Genomic DNA, 27487 nt, shown 5'->3' with positions numbered 1-27487 from the left:
CTACATGCTGGTGGCTTGTGCCTTTAGTTAGTCGTGGCGGGATCTTGGCCAAGCGCTGGCCATCCTGCATGCTGGCACTTTCTCCTGCTTTGTTTTGCTTTTGCCTGATTTCCTCATGATTTTGCTGGATACATCATAGACTGCAGAACTGTCTTTATCCTTCCCTGCCCTGGGAATGGCTAGGCTTAGGTGGGAACTAGAAGGCTGGCAAAGGAGACTCTTGCCTAGCAAAGGAGGATTCTGGATAAATCACCCTGACTGCCTCCCTTCCCAATCTAATCCATCTGAGACTGGTGGCTTTTAGAACAAAGGGTCTCAAGAGGGTGAGACTTGTCCTCCTGGGAGACTGTTGGCAATGTCTGGTGACATCCTGGATTGCCTCTGTTATGTGATGCTGTTGGCCTGTGGTGGGTGGAAGAAGGGGATGCTCTAATACCTCACAGTACAGGGCAATTCTCCTTGCAGAAAATTCTTGGTCTAAAACAGGAGGCAAGAGCTCTGTGGCTGGGCTTCCTCCTGGGCTGGGCTGGCTACACAAGGGCTTTCACATGCCCCAAATTTGACAATCTTTTTCTTCCTAGGAAACACAGCATGTCCTCATGGGTTACTTCACCCATACCCTGCTTAGGTATTCATTTAAGGACAACAACCCTGTCAGTTATGAGCTGGCTCTGAGGTTCAGGTTCTCCTGTGGATTCTAGAAGCAAGCAGAGCAGCTAGAGCTGTCTGGGGAAGCTCCGTAGCAGGGGACTCTGAGTTGGGAGTTGGGCCAGAGGTGTCCCTTCATCCTGCCCCACGGGAATCCTCACCAGCTCTGCTAGGACGGGCAGGAAGATGATGATGGTGGCCGTGTTGCTGGCAAACTCCGTGAAGAAGGCGATGACCGCAGTGATGAGCAGAACGGCCAGCACTGGGGGCACGTGTTCCAGGGGGTGCAGCTGCCCACCGATCCACGCTGACAGCCCTGACTCCTGTGGGCAGACATGCCTTTGGTCTCGGTCCACTCAGAACCACCCTTCGCAGGCAGCCACTAGTGCAAGTCCCTCTGCCACATGCTCTATGGGCCATAACCCAGACTCCTGGAATCCATCCCATGATCTATTTGGTTAGAAAGCAGAGTCTCTGTTTCCATTTGGGTTCAGCGCCCGGAGTTCCAACTTGAATGGGAAAAGGAAACTGACAGATCCTTATGGCTAAGTCTCATTTCTCCAATGATGATCACCACTCAAAGTGCCTGCTATTCCTTCCATAAAAGATTAAGTTTTGCTACTACACAGTGGCACATTAATATGTATAAAGTATATTATATCTCTTATACTATCCATAATATAAAATATATGTAGTGGTTAGTTTTGTCAACTTGACACACTCCAGAACAGTGGTTCTCAGCCTTCCTAATGCTGCAATCCTTTAATACAGTTCCTCATGCTATGGTGATCCCCCAACCACAAAATTATTTTTGTTGCCACTTCATAACTGTAATCTTGCTACCATTATGAATCATAATATAAACATCTGTGTTTTCCAATAGTCTTAGGTGACCCCTGTGAAAGGGTTGGTCAACCCCCAGGGTTGAGAACCATTGCCCTAGAGCCACCTGGGATTGTCTAGATCAGGCTGGCCTGTGGGCAAGTGTGTAAGGGATTGTTTCAGTTATGTTAACGGATGTGTGAAGAAATAGCCCACTGTGGGCAGTACCATTCCCTGGGCTTGGGTCCTGGACTATGTGGGGAGAGCGAGCTGACCACACGTATGCAGGCATCCATTGCCCCTGTTCTGACTCTGGGCACAACGTGGCCAGCTCCCTCAAGCTCCTATGGTGGACGGGAACTGTGAATAGCAATAACCCCTTCTCCCTTAAGTCGCTTTTGTCAGGGTGTTTTAATCACATCGACAGAGACAGCATGTATCTGATACGGCAAATGTGACGCATTGTGACTGCTGATAGACTTCTGAGCAGCCCTAAGGGTCTTTATTATGATGACAACAGCATAGAATTCAACATTAACATGGTATCATTAGCCACCAGTCTAAAATCACCATTATTAAGGGTTTGCACCTGCTGGCACCTTCTAGCACCTGCTGACTCCTGTCCCTATTTTATTAGAGAAGGAAGAATCTTCATGACTTGTCCATGGCCTCATAGCAGTGACTGAAATACCCACCTGAATCTGTGTGAACTTCTAGAAAGTTCTCTACCTTCTCCATCTTCCTCTGGGGGAGCTGGTCTGTCACTTAACTCTTAATTAAGAGCAATGCCCACCTGGGTGTGGTAGCTCACACCTAGGTCAATATTTGGGAGATGGAGGTAGGAGGATTCATGGGCAACATAGCAGTACCAGGCTAGCCTGGTGCTGTCTCAAAGCAAACAAACAACCTAAATCAAAGCAAAATGAAATAAAGGAAGAACAATGTTCAAAATGGACTATGGTTTCTGGGGCATGGAAGGACAGAAAGTCTCCCCACCCAGACTTCTCTCTCTAACCAATGCTACACAAATGTCAGGTACCCTCTCTACTGGCCTCTCCAGGAACTATCTTGGTTAGCAGGGTATCACACACTCTCCCACCATCAGGTATGTCTTCCACTGACCCTAATCCAGGCCAGCCTCCTAGAGACGGCAAAGCTAATGGCCCCTCGAGCTCTTTGCCACCCCCTGGTGGCGCCACTCAGCAAGGTCCAGGTAACAGTGCAGGCAGCAGGGACCCCCACCCCCTCCTTAGGGCTTTTCCTGAGAAAGGTAACAGAACTGTGGGTTTAGGGGCCAATCCAAGGCAGAGCTGGATGAGGCCCAAACACAGAGAAAGAAATGTTTGTCTGCCACCGCCAGGTGACAGCCCGGCACCCTCAGGCCCAGGGCACATCATCCATGAGAAGTGCTTGATGCCCGCTCTGTGTTGAGTGAAACATTCGCTGCTCATTCTGAAGTTGTATTTATTATTAATTTATTTACTTTTGTAATACCGGAAACAGAACCCAGAACTTCCCACCTCTGAGGCAAGTGTTCACCACTGAGTTCTATCCGAAGGCCAGACTTCCCTTTTTACTTTGGAACTAAGCTATCCAGGCTGGCCTTGCACTCATTCTGTAGCCCAGGTTAGCCTTCAACTTCTGATCTTCCTACCTCAGTCTCCCGAGCAGCTGGGATTGCATGCCTGGCTCCCCATAGCTGATGTCAGAAGCTGCCAGTTCTCAGCTTGACTCTGGGTCACAGCAGTTTCTAGATATAGCACATTCGTTTCTCTGATTTACCTTACGAGTTGTTTTCAGGGCCCAAGGAGTAAGAGCTTAAGAAGCTATGTGTGGTGGCTCATACCCTTAATCCCAGCACTGGGCAGTAGGAAACAGGATGATCAGGAATTCAAGACCAACCTTGGCTACATTAGCAAGTTTCAAATCATCCAGGGCTGCCTAAGTCTCTGCCCAAACAAACCAAAACCAAAGAACCAAAGGACCAAAACAAAAACAAATGACAGCTTAGACATATTTCACTCCGGGAAAGTACTTGTAGGGTTTAGGCATTTTCAGCAACCTGCAGAGTTCTATGGGAGGCCGAGCCAGCCCTCCAGGATACAGGGAATGCCAGGCAGCTGGTGTTCCCTCAAACCATGGTCTAGCACAACACGCACGATTAACGGGAGAGGCAATGCTGACAGAGACTGTTAATGACCAGGCGAGTGGCCAATCGAGAGCTTCCTGTGGCTGGACCTCTGAGTGAGAGGCCTCTTGCCAGCACCCCAATGACTGGACTTGGGCTCCTCAGTGGAGGGAGTCTCTTCCTCTAAACTCCCTGAGGTTCTGTTGGGGACACTAAAGGGATTTCCCCCAGCCCTTTTCAATTCTTCTAGGAACCATGGCTTGGTTTCCTTGGAAACACAGCCCCCAGAATTCCCAGGAAGGCCAGAGACCAGCAGTAGTACCCAGAGGCAGTGGGTAGAGCTAGGAGGAGGGGCTTAGCTGGTTTAAGTGTGCTTTGCAGCTAACCCCTTCCTGTGGTGTCATTTTGGATAACCCCCTGCCCTGTACCTCAGTTTCCTTATCTGTAAACAAGAGGTCAAAAGGGAGAAAAGTAGCCAGTCTAAAATAGTGAGTAAAGTGCCTGGGCACCATGAGTGCTGTGTGGCCAGCTGTCCTTAGGGGTCACCAGATGCCTGTGTGTCGGGGGAAGGACTGGAACGGACAGACATAGAACTGACTGACTCAATGTCCCACCCACTGTCTAGGGTCTCTAGGGAAGAGACCCAGAGGTGATCAGCAGACCCAAGGCCACCTTCAGAAGCAGATGGAGGGACACGGTGCCACCAGGGTGGTGTCTCTCTTCCAGATTTCTTCAGCTAAACCCCCTCTCCCCGCTTTCCTCACTGCACAGTGCAGCCCCATTTCTTAAGGAACGCTCAAGTTCGGTGTTCAAAATCCAAAGTCTCTGGGTGAAGAACTAGGAACTGGACAGATAGACAGACAGACAGACAGACAGACAGGAAATGGGACCACAGATAGACAACAAGGGTAGCAAGCTTCTCACTTCTTCCTCATCTTCCTGACCTGAGACAAAAGCCTCACAGCTTAAAACAAAGGTCTGGCGGGTGGGCTTTTCCTCCTAATGGTGGTTCTACCTTGCCAAAGGACCAGCCCAACAAGTTCAAGGCCAGACCAGTACATGCTCACTCCCAAATAGTGGGCCTGTAGGCCTCCCTGTCTTTGTTTTAAAGACTGATGGGGGCTCCCTAAAGACCTTAAAACCCCAGCCCTGTGGAGAGGCTGGATTGTAGCCTCCCAAGTCCCAAGTCTCTTGCTCTGCAGGGGTTTCTCTCTCTGTCTTTGTCTTTCCCTCTCTGCATGTGTGTGTGCACGCTCGCGCAAGCGTGTTTCCTCACCCCTAATAAAAGCCTTCTTTTTACCAGTGGATTCTGCCTGAGATTTTCCCTGTGGCTGCTTTTCACGAGGGAGAGGGCACCAAGAAGCAAACGGTTGTTTGGGAGTGACTGGGTGCTAAGAGGGTCGGGGAGTGGGATTTAGAGACCATGGCCCCAGTCTCAGAGCCAGGGAAAGTTCACTAAAGAAAGTCCTGTGGTGGAAATGAGTTGAAAAAGGGGCCAGAGGGCTGCAGGGAGAAGGAAGAGGGAGGTAGGCACAACAACAGGGGGGAGGGAGGCAGGGGCTTGATGTGTGTGGCGCCACGCATAGGCGCCATGCGGAGTATGCAGTGTGTCTAGCGGCAGCTGGCCTGAGATATACTGCAAAGGCTTCTGGGGAATCCACATGTCCAGGCCCAACGATGCTCCAGCCAGGGACCCTCAGTCTTGGTGGACCCCACTGCAGCCTGGTGAAGGCCCTGGGCAGGGTCCAGAAACCACAGGGTATCACAAGCATCCTGGTGGTTCCTGGGCCAGATTATGCCGCCTGGGGACAGGGGCTGGGGTGAGGGGCAACTGGTAGACAAAGGCCCCACTGAATGGAAACCCTGGCCAACTGCCCAGTACTGGCCTCCCAGCATGCACTATGTCTCTGCATCACAGTCCTAGGGGCAGTGCCCCTCCACCAATCCCCCAGCTTGGAGAAGCCTCTGGGGTACTGGGTCTCCAGCCCCAGAGCCAGGCTACGCCCAGTTACTGTAGCAAAAGATGCTTTAGCCACTGACTTGTGCAGCCCGAGCCTCTGCATTACCATCCACTGGCCCTTTCTCTAACGTCCAATCCAAATAGCCAACCACTCTGGCATTGTCCCACGTACTCTTATTTATAACACCGTGTGACAACTCTAGCAGGTGGCTGCCCTGTCATTTCCATTTTATAAATAAGGAAACTAAGACCCAGAAGACTTAGCAACTTAAACTAACATTACACACAAGAAAATCCATGATTCTAATGCAGACAGTCTGCTCCTACTGCATGGCCTGACCCTCCAAACCTGTACAACATACTACTTCCTCCAGGAAGCCTTCTCAGACATACCATGAATCTTAGTTAGGGTTTGCTGTTGCTGTGAAGAGACACCGTGACCATGGCAACCCTTCTAAAGAAAACATTTATTTGAGGGTGGCTCACTTACAGATTCAGAGGTTCGGTCCATTATGATCATGAAGGGGAGCATGGAGGTGTATGGGCAGACGTGGTGCTGGGGCTGAGAGTTCTACATATTGCAGGCCACAGGGCCACAGGAAGTTGACTGACTGTCACCTTGAGTGAAGCTTGAGAAAAGAGACCTCAAAGTTCATCCCTATAGTGGCACACTTCTTCCAACCAGGCCACACCTCCCAATTGTGCCACTCCCTTTGGGGGCCGTTTTCTTTCAAACCACCATACCATATAAGAATGCTTTTCAGACTTCCTTAGCTCAGAGACACCCTGAGCTGGCAATGGTCTTGAATGCCTGAGGTGGAACGAATTCTCAAGTGCTTGGCCTGGACTCTCTTGTATGCCCCCTTCCCTTGGCTGAGCAAACAGAGTGAGCAATTGGCCCCTTCTTGTCTTTGTCTTCTGTCTGTAAAATGGGGACAGGAACAGAGACTGTCCCTTCGTTTGTTCCCTGGAGCTGCAGTTGGAGGCTGGTCACACCTTCCAGCTCCAGACGCTATTCAACAGCAGGTCCAGAATGCCACTTCTCCTGGGTCCACAGTCACCCACAGATCCTGGGCTGCAGCATGCATGCCTCCTGGGCTGCAGCCCTCACTCTTCTCTTCCACAGCCCCATTCCTCCTGAGCCCACAGCCTCCCTTCTTCCCTAGCTCCTCCCTTGCCATAGTGGCCCCTCCTTCCTGGTGGCCTCTCTTCCTCCTGTGCCCGCAGCAGCTTCTCTAGGCTTTCACCTCAAGTCCCCAGTCCTCCAGGACCAGCAGCTCCCTCCTCCCTCTCTGCAGCCCCCCTACTCCTCCTAGCTGGTTATCCTCCCTCCTCCTCTAGTCCCCGCCCCCAAGTCACCCCTGCTCTCACCTCACAGCCTTTGGCCATGGCGAAGCCACCTCCCAGGAGAAGGATGATATTCCAGGGCACTGTCTCCTGGGCTTTCTTCCAGCTCAGCAGAGGCACAGTCTCCGAGTTGGGAGCTAGGTAGAGAAAGGGATCCGGTCTCACTCAGGGTCGCTTGGCTGTGGGGAGGGAGGGCAGCCTTGAAGCCTCATCTCTGTGGCAAGTCAGGCCGCTTTTAACATCCGCTTATGGGGCTGTAGGGAGAAACCCCAGCCCTCACTACTCTGAACCCAGACTCTCCACATGCTGGACACTGTTTAAATGTCCAACCAGCCTTTCTGGCCAAGGCCTATTTTTGTCCTCATTTACAAGAGAAAAGGCTTTTCTCTGTGGCTGAATGTGGGGACTGTGGACCCAGAAGTGGCTTGGCTCTTGGTTCTGAATGCCCATTCTCTAAGAAGAGATGGGTCTCTGTACAGCTCCTGTGTCCCAGACTACAGCCCAGGAGGCCCGGGAGCTGCAAGCAAAGGGTCTGTGGGGACTGTGGACCCAGAAGTGGTAGATTTGGCCTTTTGGTTTAAAATGCCCTTTCTCACAAACAAAGGGCAAAAAGAGGAAGGAAATTGAGAAAAATAAACTGCAGGGTCTGTGAGCCATGGCATTGTGGGGTGGCTACCGTTTCCTGGAAAGTGTTACCGGCAGCAGTGGCGACAGTGGGGCAGATGGACAGACAGCAAACAACTGACCCTGGGGCTGGAGGGAGGTGGGCTGGGCTCTGCAGGCCCGACCTGGAAAGGCAGGTGACAGCCAGATTTGGGACACCAAGTTAGCATCCTTGTCATAAGGTGGGTGCCTTGGGCCAATGACTCCACTTCTCTGAGCCTTGATTTCCTCATCTCTGAAATAGGATGGCAACCTTTCCTTCCAGGACTCAGGAGTGTGAGGGGCTCGACCCACAGCAAGCCCTAGGTCTTCGTCTGACCAGTACATCCCACGGTCCACCACACGCTTAATGCTTTTCCGGATGCCACAGACACAGAAAATGTATGGAGGCCAGACTTTCCCCAAGGAAGGCAGATAATAAATAAATGCACATCAAAGATGGAAAATATCAAATAAGGAAGAAAACAGAGAGATGAGAAGGAGGTATTTTCAATGGTATATTCGGGGAGGGCTTCTCTGGGGAGGCGGCATTTGGGCAGAGCTCTGAATGATGCGGCTGAGTAAGCCAGGGCAACATTTGGAGGAAGAGCTGGTTGGGCAGGGAGGAAACAAGATCTATCCTTGTCACCATCACCATCACCATCAGCACCATCGCCATCGTCCTCACCATCAGCACCATCGCCATCGTCCTCACCATCAGCACCAGCGCCATCATCCTCAGCATCAGCACCAGTGCCATCGTCCTCACCATCAGCACCAGCACCATCGTCCTCACCATCAGCACCAGCACCATCGTCCTCACCATCAGCACCAGCATCATTGTCCTCACCATCAGCACCAGCATCATTGTCCTCACCATCAGCACCAGCATCATTGTCCTCACCATCAGCACCAGCATCATTGTCCTCACCATCAGCACCATCGCCATCGTCCTCACCATCAGCACCAGCGCCATCATCCTCAGCATCAGCACCAGTGCCATCGTCCTCACCATCAGCACCAGCACCATCGTCCTCACCATCAGCACCAGCACCATCGTCCTCACCATCAGCACCAGCATCATCGTCCTCACCATCAGTACCAGCATCATTGTCCTCACCATCAGCACCAGCATCATTGTCCTCACCATCAGCACCAGCACCATCGTCCTCACCATCAGCACCAGCATCATCGTCCTCACCATCAGTACCAGCATCATTGTCCTCACCATCAGCACCAACACCATTGTCCTCACCATCAGCACCAGCATCATCATCCTCACCATCAGCACCATCGCCATCGTCCTCACCATCAGCACCAGCATCATCAGCACCATCATCCTCACCATCAGCACCATCGCCATCATCCTCACCATCAGCACCAGCATCATCAGCACCATCATCAATGCCATCACCATCATCACCATCATCACCAGCACCAGCACCATCATCATAATCACCATTGCCATCATCATCTGCTTATCAACTACAGCGCAGAGCCCAGTTAACGAGGCCCTAGGCCAATACTGACTGACTGTTAAAGAGAGACATGAACGTGCCACTGAGACCCATGAAGGGAAGGCAGTCGGTGTGGTAACCGTGTGTTCTGGGTTCTATAGCTTATCTCTTTTTAACTAAGTCTGTGATCTTTATCAGGTGACTTCTTCCCATGGAAACTCAGTGGCTCCTTAACAAGGCTCCATGGAGAGCCTACTCAAAGTGTGGAGATCCACTACAAAACATTGCCTCAGTCACATCTGTGCAAGCCACCTGATAGCCCAAGGATGGCCATGCATGGAGTCCCCAACCCTGGCCACACACTCATTCCAAAATCTCTACAGCCCTCTGCAGAGGGAACATGGTAACTCCATGGACCTGATTGATCATAGCAAGCGATTTCATGCTACTGTTATGGCCCCAACTTTGCAATTTGAATTATATGGCAATATCTAAAACTAGGGAGATTTCATGCAGAAATCTGAATTCTTTGCTTCTTAGACTCTGAGGGGAGGGAGACCCTGAAGGGGGAGAGACCCTGAGGGGAAGGAGACCTGAGGGATGGGAGACCCTGACTTTATGACGACTTTTTAAACCCCTCACTGGATGTTTTAAACACAGATCAGTTTTGTCTGACTGGCTTTTCAGGTATCTGAATGCAATGCCTACCTTGAGAAGTTTTCTATAAAATACCAGAAAGTAAATATGGCTGGCTTTGTGGGCTGAGAGATCAAATCGCCATTGTCCTTATACTCGCTAAAACCACACAAATTCCAAGATTTTCTGAGAAAATGCAAAGGCTTTCTAACAAACCCTGGAAGCTGAAGTCCATTTAACAGCCATCTGTCAGCAAATATTTTTCCTTTTGGATTTCTTTCCAAACATTTGAAAATGTGACAAGGGTCCTTAGCTCGTGAGTTGTGGGGAAGAAACAAAGCAAAAACAGTTGCTGGGTCTTGCCCAGGGACTGTAGCTGTTAAAGTCTGTCCTGGAAGCTCCCCCAAGCAGTCCCAAGTCCTCATATGGGGCGGCAAACTGGTCTTGTGGTTAGCAGAGCTGTGGAGGTGATCCCTGATCCCCAAGCCCGTGACCAATCTGCATCAAGCCCAAGGCTCCAGCTGTGACCATCTTACCTTTGAAGTCAAACCACCACCTGAGTGATGGCTTTTGGGATGGAAAGAAAAACAGGATGATAACAATGGCCACACCAGTGACAGCATCCGAAACAAACCTGCAGGGAGAAGGCCACAGCATGTGACTCTGGCTCCTGCCAGGCCATGGACTGGCAGACTTATAAGAGAGGACCTGCAGATGGGGAGCGGTCTGTTGGAAGGGACACTGAGGCCTGCGGAACCACTATCCTGTGTTGTACCCAGGTAGGCCCAAGCTGTTGTAGAATATTAATTGAAGATGTATCACATTTGTTTATGCTGTGGACTTTGTATTTTAATGATGCAAAGATGTATTGCATTCTTTTATGTTGCATTTGTTTAACTCTGTGAAGCTGTGTAACTTTGCCTGTCTAAAACATCTCATTGGTCTAATATAGAGCTGAACGGCCAATAGCCAGGCAGGAGAAAGGGTGGGTAGGCGGGGCTGCAAGGCAGAGAGAACAAGTAAGAGGGGAAAGGTGGGAAGAGAAGATCAGGGAGCAAAAGGAGAAAGAGAGGGGGACTCCAGGGGCCAGCTACCCAGCTACACAACCAGCACGGAGTAAGAAAGAAAGGTACGCAGAAACAAAGAAAGGGAGACACCCAGGGGTAAAAGCTAGACAGGATAATTTAAGAAAAGCTGGCAGGAAACAAGTCAAGCTAAAGTTGGGCAATTTTAAGTAAAATAAATAAAAGTCTCCATGTGTGGTTATTTGGAAGCTGGGTGGCAGCCCCCCTCAAAGAGAAAAAAAGAAAGAGAAAGAAAGAAAGGAAAGAAGGAAGGAAGAAAGGCAAGCCAACACCAAGCCACTACCCAGGATGCCCTAGGGTGTTTTGCTGCTGTCAGACAAAAGCTTGCCCTCCTGACCTAAGGACCTAGAATAGGGACTTTATAAAGAGGGAAATTTGAGAGGCACAGGATATTGGGGTCTGTAGAGCACACATAAATCACTTAAACTTGGAGCCTACGAACCACCCTACAGATGTGTGTCTAGCTTCTGCTTGGTTCCTCCTGACACAGGCAGCTGACCAGCCTGTGACCGCTGTCCACGCCAGCCAAGTCCAGGTCCTCCAGGCTCGCAGCTCCTCCACACCCGGCTTCCACACTTTTAAGGACTCATGCGATGTCTTTGTGAAAACTTGGTAGACACGAGGCCTTCGGGGCAGGTTTTGGGTGGTTCATGAAGCAAAAAAGGACCCTCTTAAGGCCAGACCATGGTCTGTGGAGAGAATGGGCCTTAAGCCCTGATTTTCCTGACTCTTAGTTCAAAGAAGCCCAAAGTCATTGCTAACTCTTGCAGCTCACACCAAACAAGAGCATATGAAATTGCCGTGAAGATGGGGGGGAGGACCAATCGCCCATCATAAGTGGAGCACTCTTCTGCCACTGTCATGGGGATGAGCCTCGTGAGGACAATGGGGACACGTAAGTACTGAGATAATCTGTGGGGTCACCCTGTGGAGGGGAGATGGCAGAACATTTCACACTCTTACAGGTGGCCACTTCTCCACCAGCTACTCTCCTTGTAGACATTTAGCTTCAAGAAACAGTCAAGCTTTTACACACCTACCCTCCAATACCTGCCTGCTACGCTCAGGGAAAGGCCCGTGCTTAACATGCTGAGAAGGGCCTTGGAGACGGGGGCTTCTCCACCCTCCCCATCACCGTGGCTGTCCTTCCTTCCCACCAGCTCCGACAGTTGAGTCTGCTCATGCTTCAGCCTCAGAGGACATTCGAGTGCGTTCCAGAGCGAGTCACAGTCAATGCCCCTCTGCATCGTTTCTCAGTGCCGCCCACTCACTTTCTCAATGCACCCAGTCCAAGCTGCAGGTCCTTGACTGTCGACACCTGCTCTAGTCTGTGCCCAGAGCACATGTCCCATGCTCAGCACGGGACACAGGAGAGTGATGAACAAATGGCACTTAGGGAGCAAACGGCACACTGAGTCACGTAGCTCATAAAGGCTGAGCTAGGGCTCAAACCCAGTTTTGTATGAGTGCTCATCACCTGAGAATCCAGAGTTATCCACAGAACCTCTTCTGGGAGGTACCGCCCCTCCAGCTCCACACAGTCCACCCCAGAATCCTCCCCCCACCGAGCCCTGCCTTGTGGGTCTGCAGAATCTCACCCAGGGTTGAAGAGGCTGGCCCAGCCAGGGATGAACTTCGGGTCCCGGGAGAAGAGGAGGATGGCAAATGCACAGAACAAGACGAAGACGGCCTGTTCAGCAAACCTGCAGAGCAGAGAGCAAACCTGCTCAGCATCCTGCACTCGGACTGCAGGTGAAAAGGGCAATTCACTCTCAGGGAATCCCAGAGGGAAGCAGGGTGCCCCAGGGCGGAAGCAGCTCACAGCTGCCCAGGGTCCCCAAAGGCTTTTATTGTTAAGAGGAATTGGTCAAGTTCCTACAGACAGAAAAAAAAGCAAAAGAAAGATAGAAAAGCAGAAAAGGGGGACAAGCAAGGAGTGATGGAGCACACTTTTATTCCATGCACTCAGGAGGCAGAGGAAAGCAGATTTCTTTGAGCTTAAGGTCAGCCTTGACTATATAGAGAGTTCCAGGACAGACAGAACTACATAATAGAGAGATCCTATCTAAAAATAAAAATATGGGGGGTGGGGACAGAGAAACAGTCATACAAACATACTGACAAGCGCGCACAGAATGTGACAGATACTCCAAGAGGAGCATACACAGGGAGAGGTATGGCCAGACACAGGAAGTGGGTACACAGAGCTGAAAAAGATAGACTCCCCAAGTCTGGAAGAAGCAGCTAGCGGTGTGTTTAGCTCACAGAGTGAGAAATGGAGACTTAAGGCACATAGGAAACAATGGCCAGACCACTCCTTGAATTTGAGCTTGCTGAAGCCCACATGCTTTTATCACATGGGAAACGCATTAAACAGGCTCACAGTTCTGGGAGGCGGCGTCAGATAGCCCATGTACTAGAAGGAGAAAGGTATCTTAGATAAGACAGGGAAGAAGCCCAGCCAAATCCAGCCTGAGCTGTATGGTCCCGAAGGTATCTGCCCCAGCACCAGGGCAAGGCAGGAGCCACCTTCTCCCCTCTGTCACCACCACTCTCAGCCACTGGTCCTCAGGCGCACCTGGGGACTCAGCCAGGGCCAAGCTTGAAGTAATACCCCGGAAACCTCAAAGGCCAGCTCACTCACACCCCGACACTTGCTCGTACTTGATGGGCCCCAGGTTCTGGAACTCTTCTCGGATCACAGCTCGAGCTTTGTCCTCGGCCTCGGCTCTGATCTCAGACTTCTTCCTCCAGCCCCTGGGAAGAACGAGCAAGCTTAGAAGGGGTGGCAGGAGAAGGGATTACGTTATACTTGAAATTTTCATTTTTTGTTTATTCATTTATGCATATATGGGAGCCTGGCACACACGTGGCAGTCAGAGGACAGCTTGCAGGAGTCAGTTCTTTCCTACCGTGTGGGTTCTGGGGATTGAACTCAGGCTGGCAGCCTTCACCAGCTGAACCAGCTTGATGATCAAGGGTTTAACTTCTTAACCACCTCCCCTGTCCCCGACCAGCTGCAGCAGTCCCTTCTGAAGACTGTGACAGCCTGATGCTTGGCCTCCTGGCCTCTGCCTTTCCTTCCTAACATGTATGTTCCAGCCAGTCTTTCAAACATGTGAAATGAAATTGGCTATGTTCTTGGGCTTTAAATCTTGCACGAGTCAAATACACACGTGGATGAACAAAAAGTCAATGGAACAAAACAGAAATCGACTCCATCGGAAGTGAGAGCTCAGGCCGTGGTGAGGACAACGTCTCAGACTGGCATGGAGAGGAGGGCATTCAATCACCGTGCTGGATGCGGAGGTCGGTGGATTGAGAGTCCAGAATTTGTTTTCTGCTCTAGAATTGGGTGATACTTCATGCCATAAAGCATTTATTTATTTTTATTTTTGTCGAGGTTCTCCCTACATGATGCTTTCTATTGGGAACCTGACAGGATTTAGGATCACCTTTGGCTGAGCCTGTGAGAAACTGTCCTGGTTATGCTAACTGAGGTGGGAAGACACAGCACTGGGAAACCAGAACTGCATAAAACTGGAAGTAAGGTGCCATCACTCCCTGCCGACGGACTGTGGATATGATCTCACCCGCTGCTCTCACGGCTCCCTGTCTTGACCTCCCTGCTGTGGTGAACGGTGCCCTGGAACTGTGAGCTGAAATAAACTCTCCCTTAAGTTACTTGCACAGGGGCAGTCAGAGGACGCTGGCACTGAGAAGTGGGGCCTCCGCTGTGATAAACCTGACCACGCGGCTCTTGGGCCCTTGGAACTGGTTTATGGGGAAAATGGGGAAGAGTTTTGAAGCTTTGGGCTAGAAAAGCCTTCAAATGTTAGAAGATGAGCTTAGCAAGCCCATTCTGGTGAGAGCTTGGAGGACAAGAATGCAAACAGAAACGGGTTCAGGGGTGGGGGGATCAGAGACTCCATCAGCCCCTGGAATGGGGGTTGTCTGAACGATATTTCAGCCAGGAGAAGATGAACTGGCAGATGCTGGGCTAATGTGTTCCGCAGAGAAGGTTTCAGGGCAGGAGAGTGTGCAGTCCTGAGAAATCAGCTCTAATTGGTAACGAGGTCATCACCACGGTAGAAAGCCTAAGCCAGGGAGTGACCACTGCTCCGTCAGAGGGCCAGCACACAGGGGACAGATCTACGAGATGGGAAGGTGGCAGACTTCAGAATTGCACAGAGTGAGATGAGGACCCAAGCCACGTGGCTAAGTCTGGCTGTTTTCCTGGTTGAGCTGGCTCTCAGCCTGGGCTTCTGCCATCGGGACTTTCTAAAGTGCCCGAAGCCAGGAGCATCCCGTAGGCACCTCTCTCTGTTCAAAGTGTTTACACCTCAGCTCTTATTGGTCCCACGCCACAGACATCCAGTCAAGGCCTGGAGATGAGGGGAGGTCACTAGGTTGGAGAATAACTGTGCCACGCCGGCCACCCTCCAGCTCAGCTCTTGCACAATTCCTCCCTGACGACTCCAACCTACATCCTCACAGTACCTGGCCCCCACTTCCGTAGTCTTCCCTCTAAATAGACTCACCACTTTCATGGGTCCCAGCCACTTGTGGCACCACCCACTGTCATTCCAGCACTGAGCAAGCGGGGACAGGAGGAGGGCTACATATTGAGACAGAGGGAGGAAGATAGCCCAAGGACACAGTGTTTGTCACACTCATAAATGGAAAGTAAGAGTCACTGTCAAGGGGCTGGGGAGATGGCTCAGCCGGTAAAGTTCTTGCCTTGTCAGCACAAGGACCTGGGTCTGATCCCCAGAACCCCAGTTCACAAAGCTGAACATGGTGCTGCATGCTTTTAATCCCTCAGATGTAGAGACTGGGTTTGCTGGCCAATCAGTCTACACTATTTAGTGAGTTCCAGGCCAGTGAGAGACCCTATAAAAACATAAAACAAACACCAGGGGAGGGGTGGAGTGGTACCAACACTCAGAGGCATAGGCAGGTGGATCTCTGTGAGTTCAAGACCAGCCTGGTCTACAGAGCTAGTTCCAGGACAGGCTCCAAAGCCACACAGAGAAACTCTGTTTCAAAACGAACAAAAAGAATGACACCTGATGTCTTCAGTTCTCAACACATGTGTGAAAATGCACTTACCCCCAAACACATGCAAACACACACTGAGAGATACACGCATGGTGCAACACACACACACACACACACACACAGAGAGCAGAAAGAAATCGTAAAGATAAACTTGAGAGCAGAGCACAGGATTACATCTTGGTTTGACACCATCACTGGTCCAAGCCATCCTGGAAACCAGAGTCACCTTTCCTTTGTTCAGAGGGCAACAAGTGGGGCCCAGCAGGGAGCTGGGCTTTTCCATCCTCCCTCTAGAAGAAGGTCCCTCATACCTCCAGCTCATTCCACCGTAGAGGAAGGAGATCCAGATCCAGCCGACCAGAAGGAACAGCAGCATGAGAGGGAAGGCGAAGATGAACCAGGAGCCGAAGTTCACCACATCGCACTGTGGAAAGAAACTGAAGAACAAGGAAAAGCGAGGGTGGCTGTCAGATCATCAGGGCTAGGCTGGAGGCCTCCAGTGGGTCAGGGCAGAGTGAAGGGCCTTGGGAGGACCGGAAGAGAGGACTCCCCCCTTCCTCCTGTGGAGGGTCCAGTTCTGACTCAGAGGAACCACAGTGCCCTATGCACCCCCGGGGGGGGGGGGCAGACAGTGAAGTCGGCAGGCTGCACTATGACAAACTCAAGACAGCATGCTCAGCCCAAATCTGAGCTCTGCTTGTTTTTAGGCCATGCTTAAATGCTGACTTTTCTTTCAAATGTTTCTTGTAATTCTAACAGGGAACACACCACATCCTGGGCAGGACCAGGGGGCACACATCTTTAAACCCAACACTCAGGAGGCAGAGGCAGGCAGTTATCTGTGAGTTCCTGCCAAGCCAGAGCTATACGGTAAGACCCTGTCACAAACAAAAATGAAAAATCAAACAAAAAATATGGTATTAAATTGGATAGGAAAGAATGTTATAAAATGCTTTAGATAAAAGAATATGGACACATAGCCAGTTATGAATAAATAAACAAGACAGAACAAAACATGAGTAGCTATTGTCTAACAAACAAAAATATTGATAAACTGAAGGGCGAGACCTTGAGAGGATTTCATCCTTAGTTTTCTTTATCTGATTTCTACAATAAAAAAAAGTATGCCTTATAGTCAGGCATATTAGCTAAGAAAGAGCATATTAGTTAAGAAATATATTAACATATTATCAGATACAGGGAAAGTTGTGTAAATTCCTAATATCAAAATAATGCTAAAAGGAAAGTAATCAAAATATCCATAATTGATTAAGTATAATACCCCAGATAGGATTATTTCTAGTTTTTAGAATATATATTTTTTGTAACGTTTTAAGATAAAAATCAGGCTATAAAAGTGCACAAACAGTATGATAAAAACAGCATTAAATGGAGACCTATGGATATACCCAGAAAAGACTAGAAGGAAGTCTGCTGTCAGTGGGATTGAAGGTATTTCAAGTTTTAAATTTTTCTATATTTTCTGGAAGTTTATAGTGTGCATGTTTCATTTTGTCACCAGAATAAACCCATAAAACGTGCTTGTGCAAAGAGCAGCTAGCTCACCATAGCTATTCCAGTCTCCCAGGTTCCCGTGGGGCTCAGTGAGCCTGAGAGACTCCCCTGTCTCGGCCTCCCATTGCCAGGATTACAGGTGTGCACTACATCTGGAATTTTACCTGATGCTGAGGATCTAACTTGGGTCCTCATGCTGAGCCAACCCCGGCGACCTTTTACAAAGCCCTCTATGTCCCTTCTCCTTCCTGAAGGTCCACGCATTTTACTAAAGTCAGCATGACTGATGGTTCAACATGATGAAGCCCCAGTGCTTCCTCCCTGCTCTCTTTTTTCAGACTGGAGCCCAGACCTGCTCATGTGTCACAGAAGAAAGACCTAGATATCACCCATCCCCTTCTTATTCCTCGCTGCCCAATTCAGGCCCTGACTGCAACCCAGAGCCCATGATTACCTGTCTGTCTCTAAAGAGGGGCTCCATAGACCCACCCCCAATACCAAACACCCAATGGGAAAGCAAGAACCAAGAACCGGAAGGCTAAGCCCAGATTACCCTAGACCCAAAGCAGGACCACCAGGGAGATGGAAGGATGTCTAGAGTTTGTGCACATCAGTGGACTAAAGGCACATGCTCAGAATCCTGGGGTCTGAAAACCACCGAGAACCTTGAAACAGCTTTACAAACCAGAGCCTAGGCTAACAAGAGTGAAGCCAAGCTCTGTGGAGCCCTTCTCTCCTGTTCTCAGGTGTGGGACCAGCCACCAGTCAGTGTCTAGAGACTCCATTTGCTGGTAGAGGGACTCCCCAACAAGGACCGGCTCAGAGCTGGAAGCCTCCTCCTGGCTCACTCTTGCCATGGGCCAACGCCTCCAGCTGGGACCTGAGTTTTACATCCTGTCGCTCCCGCTCTGGTCTCTCAGGGTCTCTGTCTTCTTGAGAAGATGAACACTGGGATTTGTGTGCTATGTTTGTGACCCAGTCCCCTCCCCCATTCTTTTCAAAAACCGTTTGCTTGTTTGTTTTTGAGACGACGTCTTGCTAGTGTTTAACTTGTGAACTACGGCAATCCTCCTGCCTCAGCCTCGCAGGGCGGCCCCAACTGCTCTCCCTGGTCTTGCTGGTTCCTGAGACTCCCAAGAGCACTCACCCCCGAGCCTCTGCTCTTTCGTCCTCCAGAGCCCTCATACTCTCACTCTGGGGCTCTTTTCTGACGTTGTCTCAGCAAACAGATGTCCCTGACGGACAGGGACTTGTCACTCCCGTACTCCCACCGGCTCCATTTTATTTCTACGCCATGCATAGCATACAACAATTTGCTTTTTGTGCTTTGTGTTTTTGTGACAGGCTCTCAAGTAGCCCGGACTGACATCAAACTCTATGAGGATGACCTTCAGCCTCTGACCCTCTTGTCTCTAACTCCTGATGATTAGGATAGCCGTGCCACCCAGCATTCCTTTCCTCTGCCCATTGCCTGTCTTTTTCCCACAATACAGTCACTTGATCACCATCCTTGGCTGGGAAATCAGTAAGGGGAGGAAGAGAAGAATGGACCCTTGGCCCACAGGGGACACTGTATCTAACTCTGTGTGTGTGTGTGTGTGTGTGTGTGTGTGTGTGCATATGTGTGTTTGCGGAGGCTGATATCAATGCTGAGTGTCCTGATCAACCACTCTCCACCTTCCTTTTGAGGTAGGAGCTCTCAGTGAGCCTGGAGCTCACTGACTCAACTACTCCTGTCTGCCTCCACCTCCCCAGAGCTCAATTAAAGGCATGTTCCACCACACCTCGCTTTTAAGTGGGTTCTGGGGATCCAAACTCAGGAACTCAGGCTTGTGCAGCCAACACTTTGCCCGCTAAGCCATCTCCCCAGCCCAGCACTTACCTCTTCAGCTGGCCAAGGAGGATGAGGTTGGGGGCCGTGCCTGTGAGCGTGGCAGTGCCCCCGATACTGGCTGAGTAGGGGATGGAGATGAGGAAACCCTTCCAGATGTTTCTGCGGTATTCCTCCTCCTTGGAGTCATCGGGCAGTTCCGGTGGGGTCTCTGCCTCCACAGGGTGGCCTCTGTGGGAATGGACCCAGAGAGAGGCAAATTCAGAGCAGTCAGAAGCTCTGGCCCCAGAGGGAGCCAGCCACCCAATGCTCTGCTTTCTGCTTCAGGATCCTGTCTAGAATCAAAACTGCCATGGACCCTGCAAACCTTCAGGTCCCATACTCTGCCCAAGGAATTTACCCCAAGGAAAGATTGAATTCAGCATCTGAGTTGGTAGCAGGGTGAACTACAGCATTAAATACCATTTTACCCAAAAGCAACTAAGTGTCCATCCAAGGGGAATCAGCTACATGTTGAGTCTCTTTCTGAATGGGGACACCTACACGGCTGTTAAAATGTGTCTTTCCGGGCCAGTGAGATGACTCAGCAGGTAAAAAGACCCCTGGAATTTACATGGCGGAAGGAGGGAACTGACTCCTGCAAGGTGTGCTCTGGCCTCCACACACGTGAGTGGCATGCACACTTGTGCATACATGGACACAAATTCAGACAAAATTAAAATTTAAGAATATAATTAAATGGGTGACTTGAGAGGCATCTGGTAAGAGAAGTGTCTGGATCAGGAATCACGCGGGCAGTAGCTGACATCACCGCCCAGGCTTTCGTTGTAACTCATGTAATACTGTGTCTCGTGGATATGCAGTATTCTAGTCTCCAGTGGAGTACACAGTCTGCTTTCATTTCCTTCCTCGGGAATGGAATAACAGTGTTCCCCCACTTTATTTCTTCCTTGAATTTTCTGTGTAGTTTTCCTTGTACACTTTTGGGAAAGAATGAAACAAAGTTACTAATTGTGTCTTTCAGAGATTATGAGGAAACCGGAGGTGGCATGGCTTGCGATTCCAGGGCTCCGGAGGCTGAGGCTGGAGGATCCTGAGTTTGAGGCCCTCTGGCCATACAGTGAGAAGACCAGTCTCAAAATCAGAGACCTGGATTTGCCTGGACTGGTTCACCAGTTAGCCCCAGGGGTTTTCTTGTCTCCACTCCCCAGTTCCGGGGTGATAGGTGTGCACTGTGATGTCTGACTTTTGTTTACTTGGATTCTGGGCAGTTAAACTCAGATCCTTAGGCTTGTGTGAGAAGCACTTTACAGACCGAGCTACCCCCACCCCTTAGGGGCTGCTACAGAGTGCTTATATGTGGCTAGAACTAGGAATTGCACATACAGGCTCTGGGGGGGGGGAGGGGTATGCTGACCATCTTGAACTAAAGCAATCAGTTCACCACAAATGCGTGTCTCAAGACATCTTGCTGTTTTCAGTTATTCCTCAATAAGTCAGAAAAAGAAAGAAGGAATAAAGATTTTAAAACTAAATTGTATGGTTCAACAGGCTTGTCTGACATGCACAAAGCCCTGGGCTTGAATCTCAAACACTAGCGTGAAAGCCAGGTAATTGCCCCTGTGAAACCAAGCCGTTATCAAAACATATATTTGAGATTGTATTTTCAAAAGTAAAATTGATTGATTGCAAGAGAATCTGAGTTTGAACCCTGGAATCCACATGGTGGAAGGAGAGAACCAATTCCTGGAAGTTGACCTCTGCCCTCCACACGTGTGCTGTGACTATGAACACACACACACAAACACACACACACACTAGAGAGGGAGAGGGGTAACCATGGAATGGGCAGGATGCTAACTCCAAGGCTGGGGGTCTTGTTGCTTCCCTCTTGAAAGGAGAGACCCAGAGGAGTAGACCATGAAGTGTCTGTGTGTCTGTTACGTGCATGTTTGCCTGTATATACATGTTTGCCTGTATGTGCCTGTGTGCCTTTTATGTGAAGGTTTGCTTGTATGTTTGTGAGATGAACACTTTACTGACAGCTACCTTGCCAGTCCCATGGCTGCCTTCTAGTTTGACATAATTAAAAGTTTTGAGATAGTAGTGTTTTGCTATGTAGCCCAGGCTAGCCTCCAACCCTTCATCCTTCCTCAGTCTCCAAAGGGGCATGATTACAGGTGTGTGTGTGTGTGTGTTTACACATGGCTACTGGTTGCTTTTTAAAAAGCAGGGCCTCACTTAACCCAAGTGGTGAAGGGCAAAATCCTAGACCCTGGACCAGCCAGAGAGAACTTGGGGCTGGTGCAGCACCCAGGCCTTGTCAATCACCCCATTGAATCACCTGGACCAGCTGGAGAGAACTTGGGGCTGGTGTGGCACCCAGGCCTTTGAATCCATCTGGGAAGTCCCCAAGAATGTGGTCAGAGCTTACCCTTCTGAGCTGGCGAGAAACTGCATCTCCGTGGGCACTGTTCGAAGTCCGTTTCCCCTCACAGCAGCTGGGAGAGAAGAGGAGGCATGTTAGTGACTGCCAAGGGCACTAACTGGAAGTTTCCAGTTCCTGTGCAGCCAGTAGGGAACAAGATTTCACCGCTAAGATGGTGCGCTATTCAGTGGAGAAAAAGATGAGGCAGGTCAAGAAACAGTAGGGGGACAGGAAGGAAGAGGGAAGGAAAAAGGGATAGAGGGCCGTGGAGGGGAGTGAAGATCAGCACCCTGCATTCCACACTCCAACCCAACACCTACATTTGGAGGGGGCCCCACTGCCAGTAATGACCCCTAACTCAGACTGAGGCCAATCTGAGAAGTCATTGTTAAAGGTTACCTGGCAAAGATGGGCAATGGGAGGAACGGTCTCCATTCAATTCACTCATTCATCCATCCATTCATCCAAAATACAGCCAATGAACACAGACTATGTACTTGGGGTACCCAGTGCACAACACAGAACAAGGCCCCGGCTCCCATGGAGGCTGTATTCTAGAACAGGAGACAGACGAGCAAATATCAATGAAGGTTTCAGTTGAAGAGGAAACAAAACCAGGCTAGGGAAAAGAAAGTGACAGCCACGTGACACTATGACCTGATGACATTCGATGATGCCTGCAGGATGACAGTGGCCAGTCTATGAAGCTCCAGGAAATAGAAACATCAAATACAAAGGCTGTGGTTGGAGACGCTGGCAGTGCTAAGAAAACCTGGCCAGAGGTGAGGCTTTTCATCAGGACCACTAGCTCCCCGATAAATGACACGGTGACTTATTGTTAATTATAAATGCTTGGCCTATAGCTTAGACTTATTACTAACTATCTCTTACTACTTAAATTAGCCCATATTAATTAACGTACGTCATCTTCCACATGCCCTGCTTCCTCTGCGGCCAGCTAGCAACTCTGCCCTTCTTCCCAGCGTTTTCTCAGTCTGGCCCTCCTGCTTAACTTCTTCCTGCCTAGCTACTGGCCAGTTAGTTCTTTATTAAACCACTGAGCGCAGCATATCTTCACAGTGTCCAAAAAGATTGTCCCATAACACCTGGCATCCTGGGACAGTAGTGAGTCAGGAAGTGTTAAAGGTGACAGAAATGTCCTGTAGGATGAGGGGCCTAAGAAGAAAGATGTGGAGTTATTATTTTCCAGCTATCTCTAGGTTTGAGTGAACTACAGGGACCTGGCTGTAGTCCACAAGAGGATGCTGGCTGGGTGATAGTGGTGATCACAGACACTGAAGTTGTGCGAGTTATGTGTGTGCACGTGTGTGAGAGTATGTGTTTCTCTTCTTTTGAAACCAAGACCTCATGGGAGCACAGGGCTGGAACTCAAGCAGACAAATTTTACAAAATGGGCCAAGCACCAGATCTTGTGTCTCTTGTGTGCACGGCAGTGAATGATGAGACACAAAGAGGCTCTCCACAGGGGTACCACCTTCCAGCACAAAGTAAACAAGCAGAATATGTAATGTGGGTGGGTGTCCCAGGAAACAACACAGGGAAGGGAACGAGACATCGTCTTCAAGAGTCTGACTGACAGGACACCTGGGTGAGAGGGACACCTGTCATCTCTTAGCAATGTGCTGGAGGTGAGCACAGGGCAAGAGGTGTGAATTCCAAGGGTGGGGACGAGCAACCGCAAAGGTCCTAATGCTAAAAGGGGCTACAAGTCAAAAGAGGCCAGTGGGGCTGGAGTCTCTCTCTCCATCTCTCATGCACACACACACACACACACACACACACGAACATGTACACACAAACATGCACACCCAGTCACCATTTGATTTTTTTTTCCACTTAGGAATTTCCTTCTAGACATAGGCCACACAGCCACCCTGTGCACTGGGAAAAAGAGCACACACAGCCAACCCTTAGCAATGGGGGAAAGGGCACACACAGCTACCCTGTGCACTAGGAAGAAGGGCACACATGGTCAGCCTTATGTGCTGGGAGGAAGGGCACACACAACCACCCTGTGCCCTAGGAGGAAGGGTCTGGACTCTTGTTTTGGCCTCTCTCAATGTCACCCACTAACCTGGGGATACCCTTCCTGGCTCCCTGTCTTGCCAGCACCAAGACAAGGTGCACCAAGAAGAACAAGACTCTATGGTGACGATGGCATCAATCGTGCTGTGCCCTGGGGTGCCGCCTCCCTACTGAGCACAGCAGGGGGTCTCAGGTGAAAGGCCAGGTCCACTTCCCCTAGACTGCTGAGCAGCTCACAGCTCGGGCAATGGGACACACGTCCACACACAGTGCACGAGGTCACGGCCCAAGGCACTGAAGCAGGAAGTAAAGGGCTGTTAATAGCATACAGATGGGGGGGTGGAGTGGAGGGGGTGGGAGTGGAGGTGTCACTCCCCAGAGGATGACCTCTAACCCAATGACCCCTGACCCTCACCATCTCTGGCTTGTCCTGTATTTTTCCTACTGGGCCCCACGTATCTGGGACAGCATCAGACACTGGCAGCCCTAGGGACTCCCTCGGTGGTGGGTCCCACTCAGAGGGTCTGTAGGGGTTCTGCAGTGGGCAGGGCCTTGGTAGTCTTGACGATGTTGGCAGGAGATTCTTTTCTGTAGTTGGGGTTGAGACCAAGAGGTCGGTAGTCACAGAAGGGAAACAGACCTACAGTGTCTACCCAGGCCCTGGTGGAGGGCATGATTACCCCAGTGGGTCTCATGTGGAGCCTGGCTGCTCACTGCCTACATCAGAGTTGGGGAGTTCCATATGAGATTACCTGAGATTCCACCAGGCATAAGAGCCTTGGTGTGTGCACCTGTGGTAAGGGTGGGAGTTCATATCCATGGCAGAATGTTCTCTATTGGGCACTAATGCTGATGATGGTGATGGTGATGAGGATGAAGAAGAAGTTGAAAGAACAGTAAAACCAAGGCAAGTGTTCCTTGTTTGCCATTTACTCTGGCTATCTTATGGCATTCCTGTGACCCAAGTAGCCTTAGAGACTGAATGGAAACAGGTCTTGGGCCATAGCCTCTAGGGAGCCTTTGCTGGGTCCTGAAGACGCAGGTCAGCCCAGAGCTTGGTACTTACGTAAGGGCTGCACGGGAAACAAACATTGAGCATACACTGTGAGGGAGGGCTGGACCTGCATGCTTGCCGTCACACAGGCCCAACAGCCATGAAGTTGGGTTGCTACCATCCTCTGCATTTGGAAAATGAGGCCTAGAGAGGCTGGTCAAGGTTGGGGACAAGAGGACCCAGTGGGTTGATGGCAGAGCCAGGCCTATACTGTACCTAGGACTGATAATTTACCCAGAACTGCCGATCCCTCTTCTCTCTCTCTCTCTCTCTCTCTCTCTCTCTCTCTCTCACACACACACACACACACACACACACACACACACACACACCTCCATAACTCTCATGCCATGTCCAGGGCAGTCGCATGGGCACTTAGTAGTATGTCTGACACAAAATTGATCAGTATTCCAATTTCCCTGTCCAACCTCTTGAATTTGCCTCATGAAAGAGCTAGCCTACTGTGTTAGGTAACAAGGACCCTGTGGAGGGTCACCCCCCCAACACACACACACACACACACACACACACACACACACACACACACTAAGTAGTTTAATGAACACAATCCATTCAGTACATCCAGTAGGCCAGAGGTAAGTACTGTGACCTCTATAGGATGAAGAGAGACACTAAGGGGTAGTACAGATACTAACTGACCTGTTCATTTGCTTCATCACTACCTGTGTGCATCTATTGAGCACCTACTGTATTCCAGCACCAGCAAATGTCATTCACAAGATGAATAGGAGTGACCTAAGGCTTCCTGGGCTTGGAGACAGATGTTAGATGAAAGCAGATGATCACATGACCCCTCTCCCAGGATGGGAAGGAAACAGGTGGAAAGGCAGCAAGGGCCTTACTGCCTACCCTGCCAAATTGTTGAATGCGCTTTTGTTGGTGGTGTCTTCGAGTTCTGTGTGTGTGTTGTTTGTGTGTGTGTGTGTGTGTGTGTGTATGTGTGTGTGTGTATACGTGTTCGTATGTGTGTACAGGTTTAGAGACTAGAAGTTAATGTTGGTGTCTTTCTCATTGTTCTCCACCTTAGTTGCTGAGACAGACTCTCCCTGAACCTGGAGCTCTGGCTAGGCTGGCCATGGACACCAAGGATCTTGCTGCCTCCACCTCCCCAGTGACGGGATAATAGGCACATGCCACTCTGCCTGGCTTTTCACCTGCGGGATGTGGCTCCCAACCTGTGTCTTCTGGTTTACACAACAAGTACTTCAGCAAGTGAACCATCTCCCCCATCCTGTGTTTGCTCTATCTTGTTTTGTTTGAGGCAGGATCTCTCCACGTAGCCCTAGCTGCCTTTGCACGTGACGCCTTCCTTTGTCAGCCTTCTCAGAGCTGGGATTACAGGCGTGAGCCATCACACCTGCCACATAATCGCCCCTTCCTCGGTCACAGGCTCTTGTTTCATGCATGTCACAGGCCATGCACAAGACAGACTAGTCCTGACTTTCTAGATTAGAGAGGCCCAGGAGGCAACTGGCAAGTGAAGAGTGAAGGAGGGAACCGATAACCTCAATCTGAAATGGTTGCTATGACTACAACCATCTGAATGACACACAAGGGTGGCCTCTTTCATGCAGAGAAAAGGCAGAAGAGTATAGGTTCGAAAGCTAGGCAAACCCCTTGCTGGCTAAGGGGAATCTCCTTGACTGAAGCCTGGGTTAGAACAGCGCTCCCTACAGGGAGATGGTGCAATGACAAAATGCCAGGGAACATTCAGACAGCAGTAGCAAAATAGGAAGAAGAGGTCGCAGGGACTCCCTGTAAGGTGGAGGACCTCTTGGGGTTCTGTCTAGTGATCTCCACCCTACACCAGCATCTTCTCCTGTATGTCCAAGTGCTCCGAGCTCTGGACAATACGTTTCGTCTTTGTGAACCTCCATCTCTTTGTCTACAGAGTGGGGACCACAGACATCAAACAAGCTCAGAGGAGCTGAGCAAAGTTGACACTCAGGGTCTTGAGGAAAGGACAGCTTGTCATTGCTGTTGACCTGGCTATCAGTGACGCTTGTGAACTTGGAGCCTCTGGAAAACTTCTTGTTCAAATCTGAGCCCACTAGCATCCCCCCACCTGTCTAAAGCACAGAAACTGAGTGAAGAGGGCTGCTGTCTTTACCCTGGGCCCAGCACTGCCCTGAGCCTCCAAGGCCGCTCATTCACTTCCAGGCCTCTGACTCCAGGGCCGCGACCTCCCCACAGCCTGCAGGGTAGGAAGGGAGGCTATAGACTTCTATCACAAACATCACTGGTGTGACCTTTAGTGAGTCCCCTCTCCTTTCAAGGTCTTAGAGTTTGGTTTTTGTTATAATGAACTGGACATTCGAACATTCATGTGGCCAACCTGTGTGAGGCAGGAGAATGGAATAAAGCAAATACAGCCCCACCCTCAGCCAGCCCAGCTCAAATGCCTAGTGCCACAGGTCATCCTGCCATGGGAACCCCTGGGGTCCTCTTCATCTCTCTTTACTTCTTCTTCAAATCCCACTTATCAAAATGAAGATGATAGAACTCCACCCCACTCAGACACAGACCCTCAGAAGGGCCCTCCAACACAGCAAGCACTCAATGGCTGTGGTTCTTCCGCAAACACATCGGGTAAGACAGGGCACGGGTTCAGCTGAGATGGAAATGAACAAAGGGGTAGTGCCAACTGTCTGATGCCACCTCAGCACGACCATCTTCTCAGAGCCCCACAACGTGGGAGGGAACCGTTTGAAGCCCAGTAAACCGGCATCATAAAGTGGCGTCAGTAGCTCTCATTTTTGTAGTCTGAATCTGGCCCGCCCTGGTCTTGCCTTGACCCACCATGCAA

General features: G+C 50.2%; 1 protein-coding gene across 2 annotated transcripts in view; it reads right to left on the bottom strand.

The window, feature by feature from the left end:
• The window catches only part of Slc13a3 (solute carrier family 13 member 3), a 60506-nt gene that overhangs the window by 4775 nt on the left and 28244 nt on the right, over window positions 1-27487 (bottom strand). Inside the window, exons 4-11 of one of the 2 annotated variants that reach the window (XM_041670025.1) lie at window positions 21567-21633; window positions 19184-19363; window positions 16098-16223; window positions 13390-13482; window positions 12324-12428; window positions 10177-10274; window positions 6930-7042; window positions 810-971 (exon numbers count right to left, since the gene is read on the bottom strand). In XM_041670025.1, the coding sequence (XP_041525959.1) occupies window positions 810-971; window positions 6930-7042; window positions 10177-10274; window positions 12324-12428; window positions 13390-13482; window positions 16098-16223; window positions 19184-19363; window positions 21567-21633 (944 nt within the window). The remainder of the gene's footprint in view (window positions 1-809; window positions 972-6929; window positions 7043-10176; window positions 10275-12323; window positions 12429-13389; window positions 13483-16097; window positions 16224-19183; window positions 19364-21566; window positions 21634-27487) is intronic. The other variant, XM_041670026.1, reaches the window with a different exon arrangement.

The sequence above is a fragment of the Microtus oregoni genome, unplaced genomic scaffold (assembly GCF_018167655.1).
Source record: "Microtus oregoni isolate MIOR12 unplaced genomic scaffold, Mior012 000020F_ref0000438, whole genome shotgun sequence".
NCBI classification, from domain to species: Eukaryota; Metazoa; Chordata; class Mammalia; order Rodentia; family Cricetidae; genus Microtus; species Microtus oregoni.
This window is presented reverse-complemented; position numbering and strand designations above follow the sequence as displayed.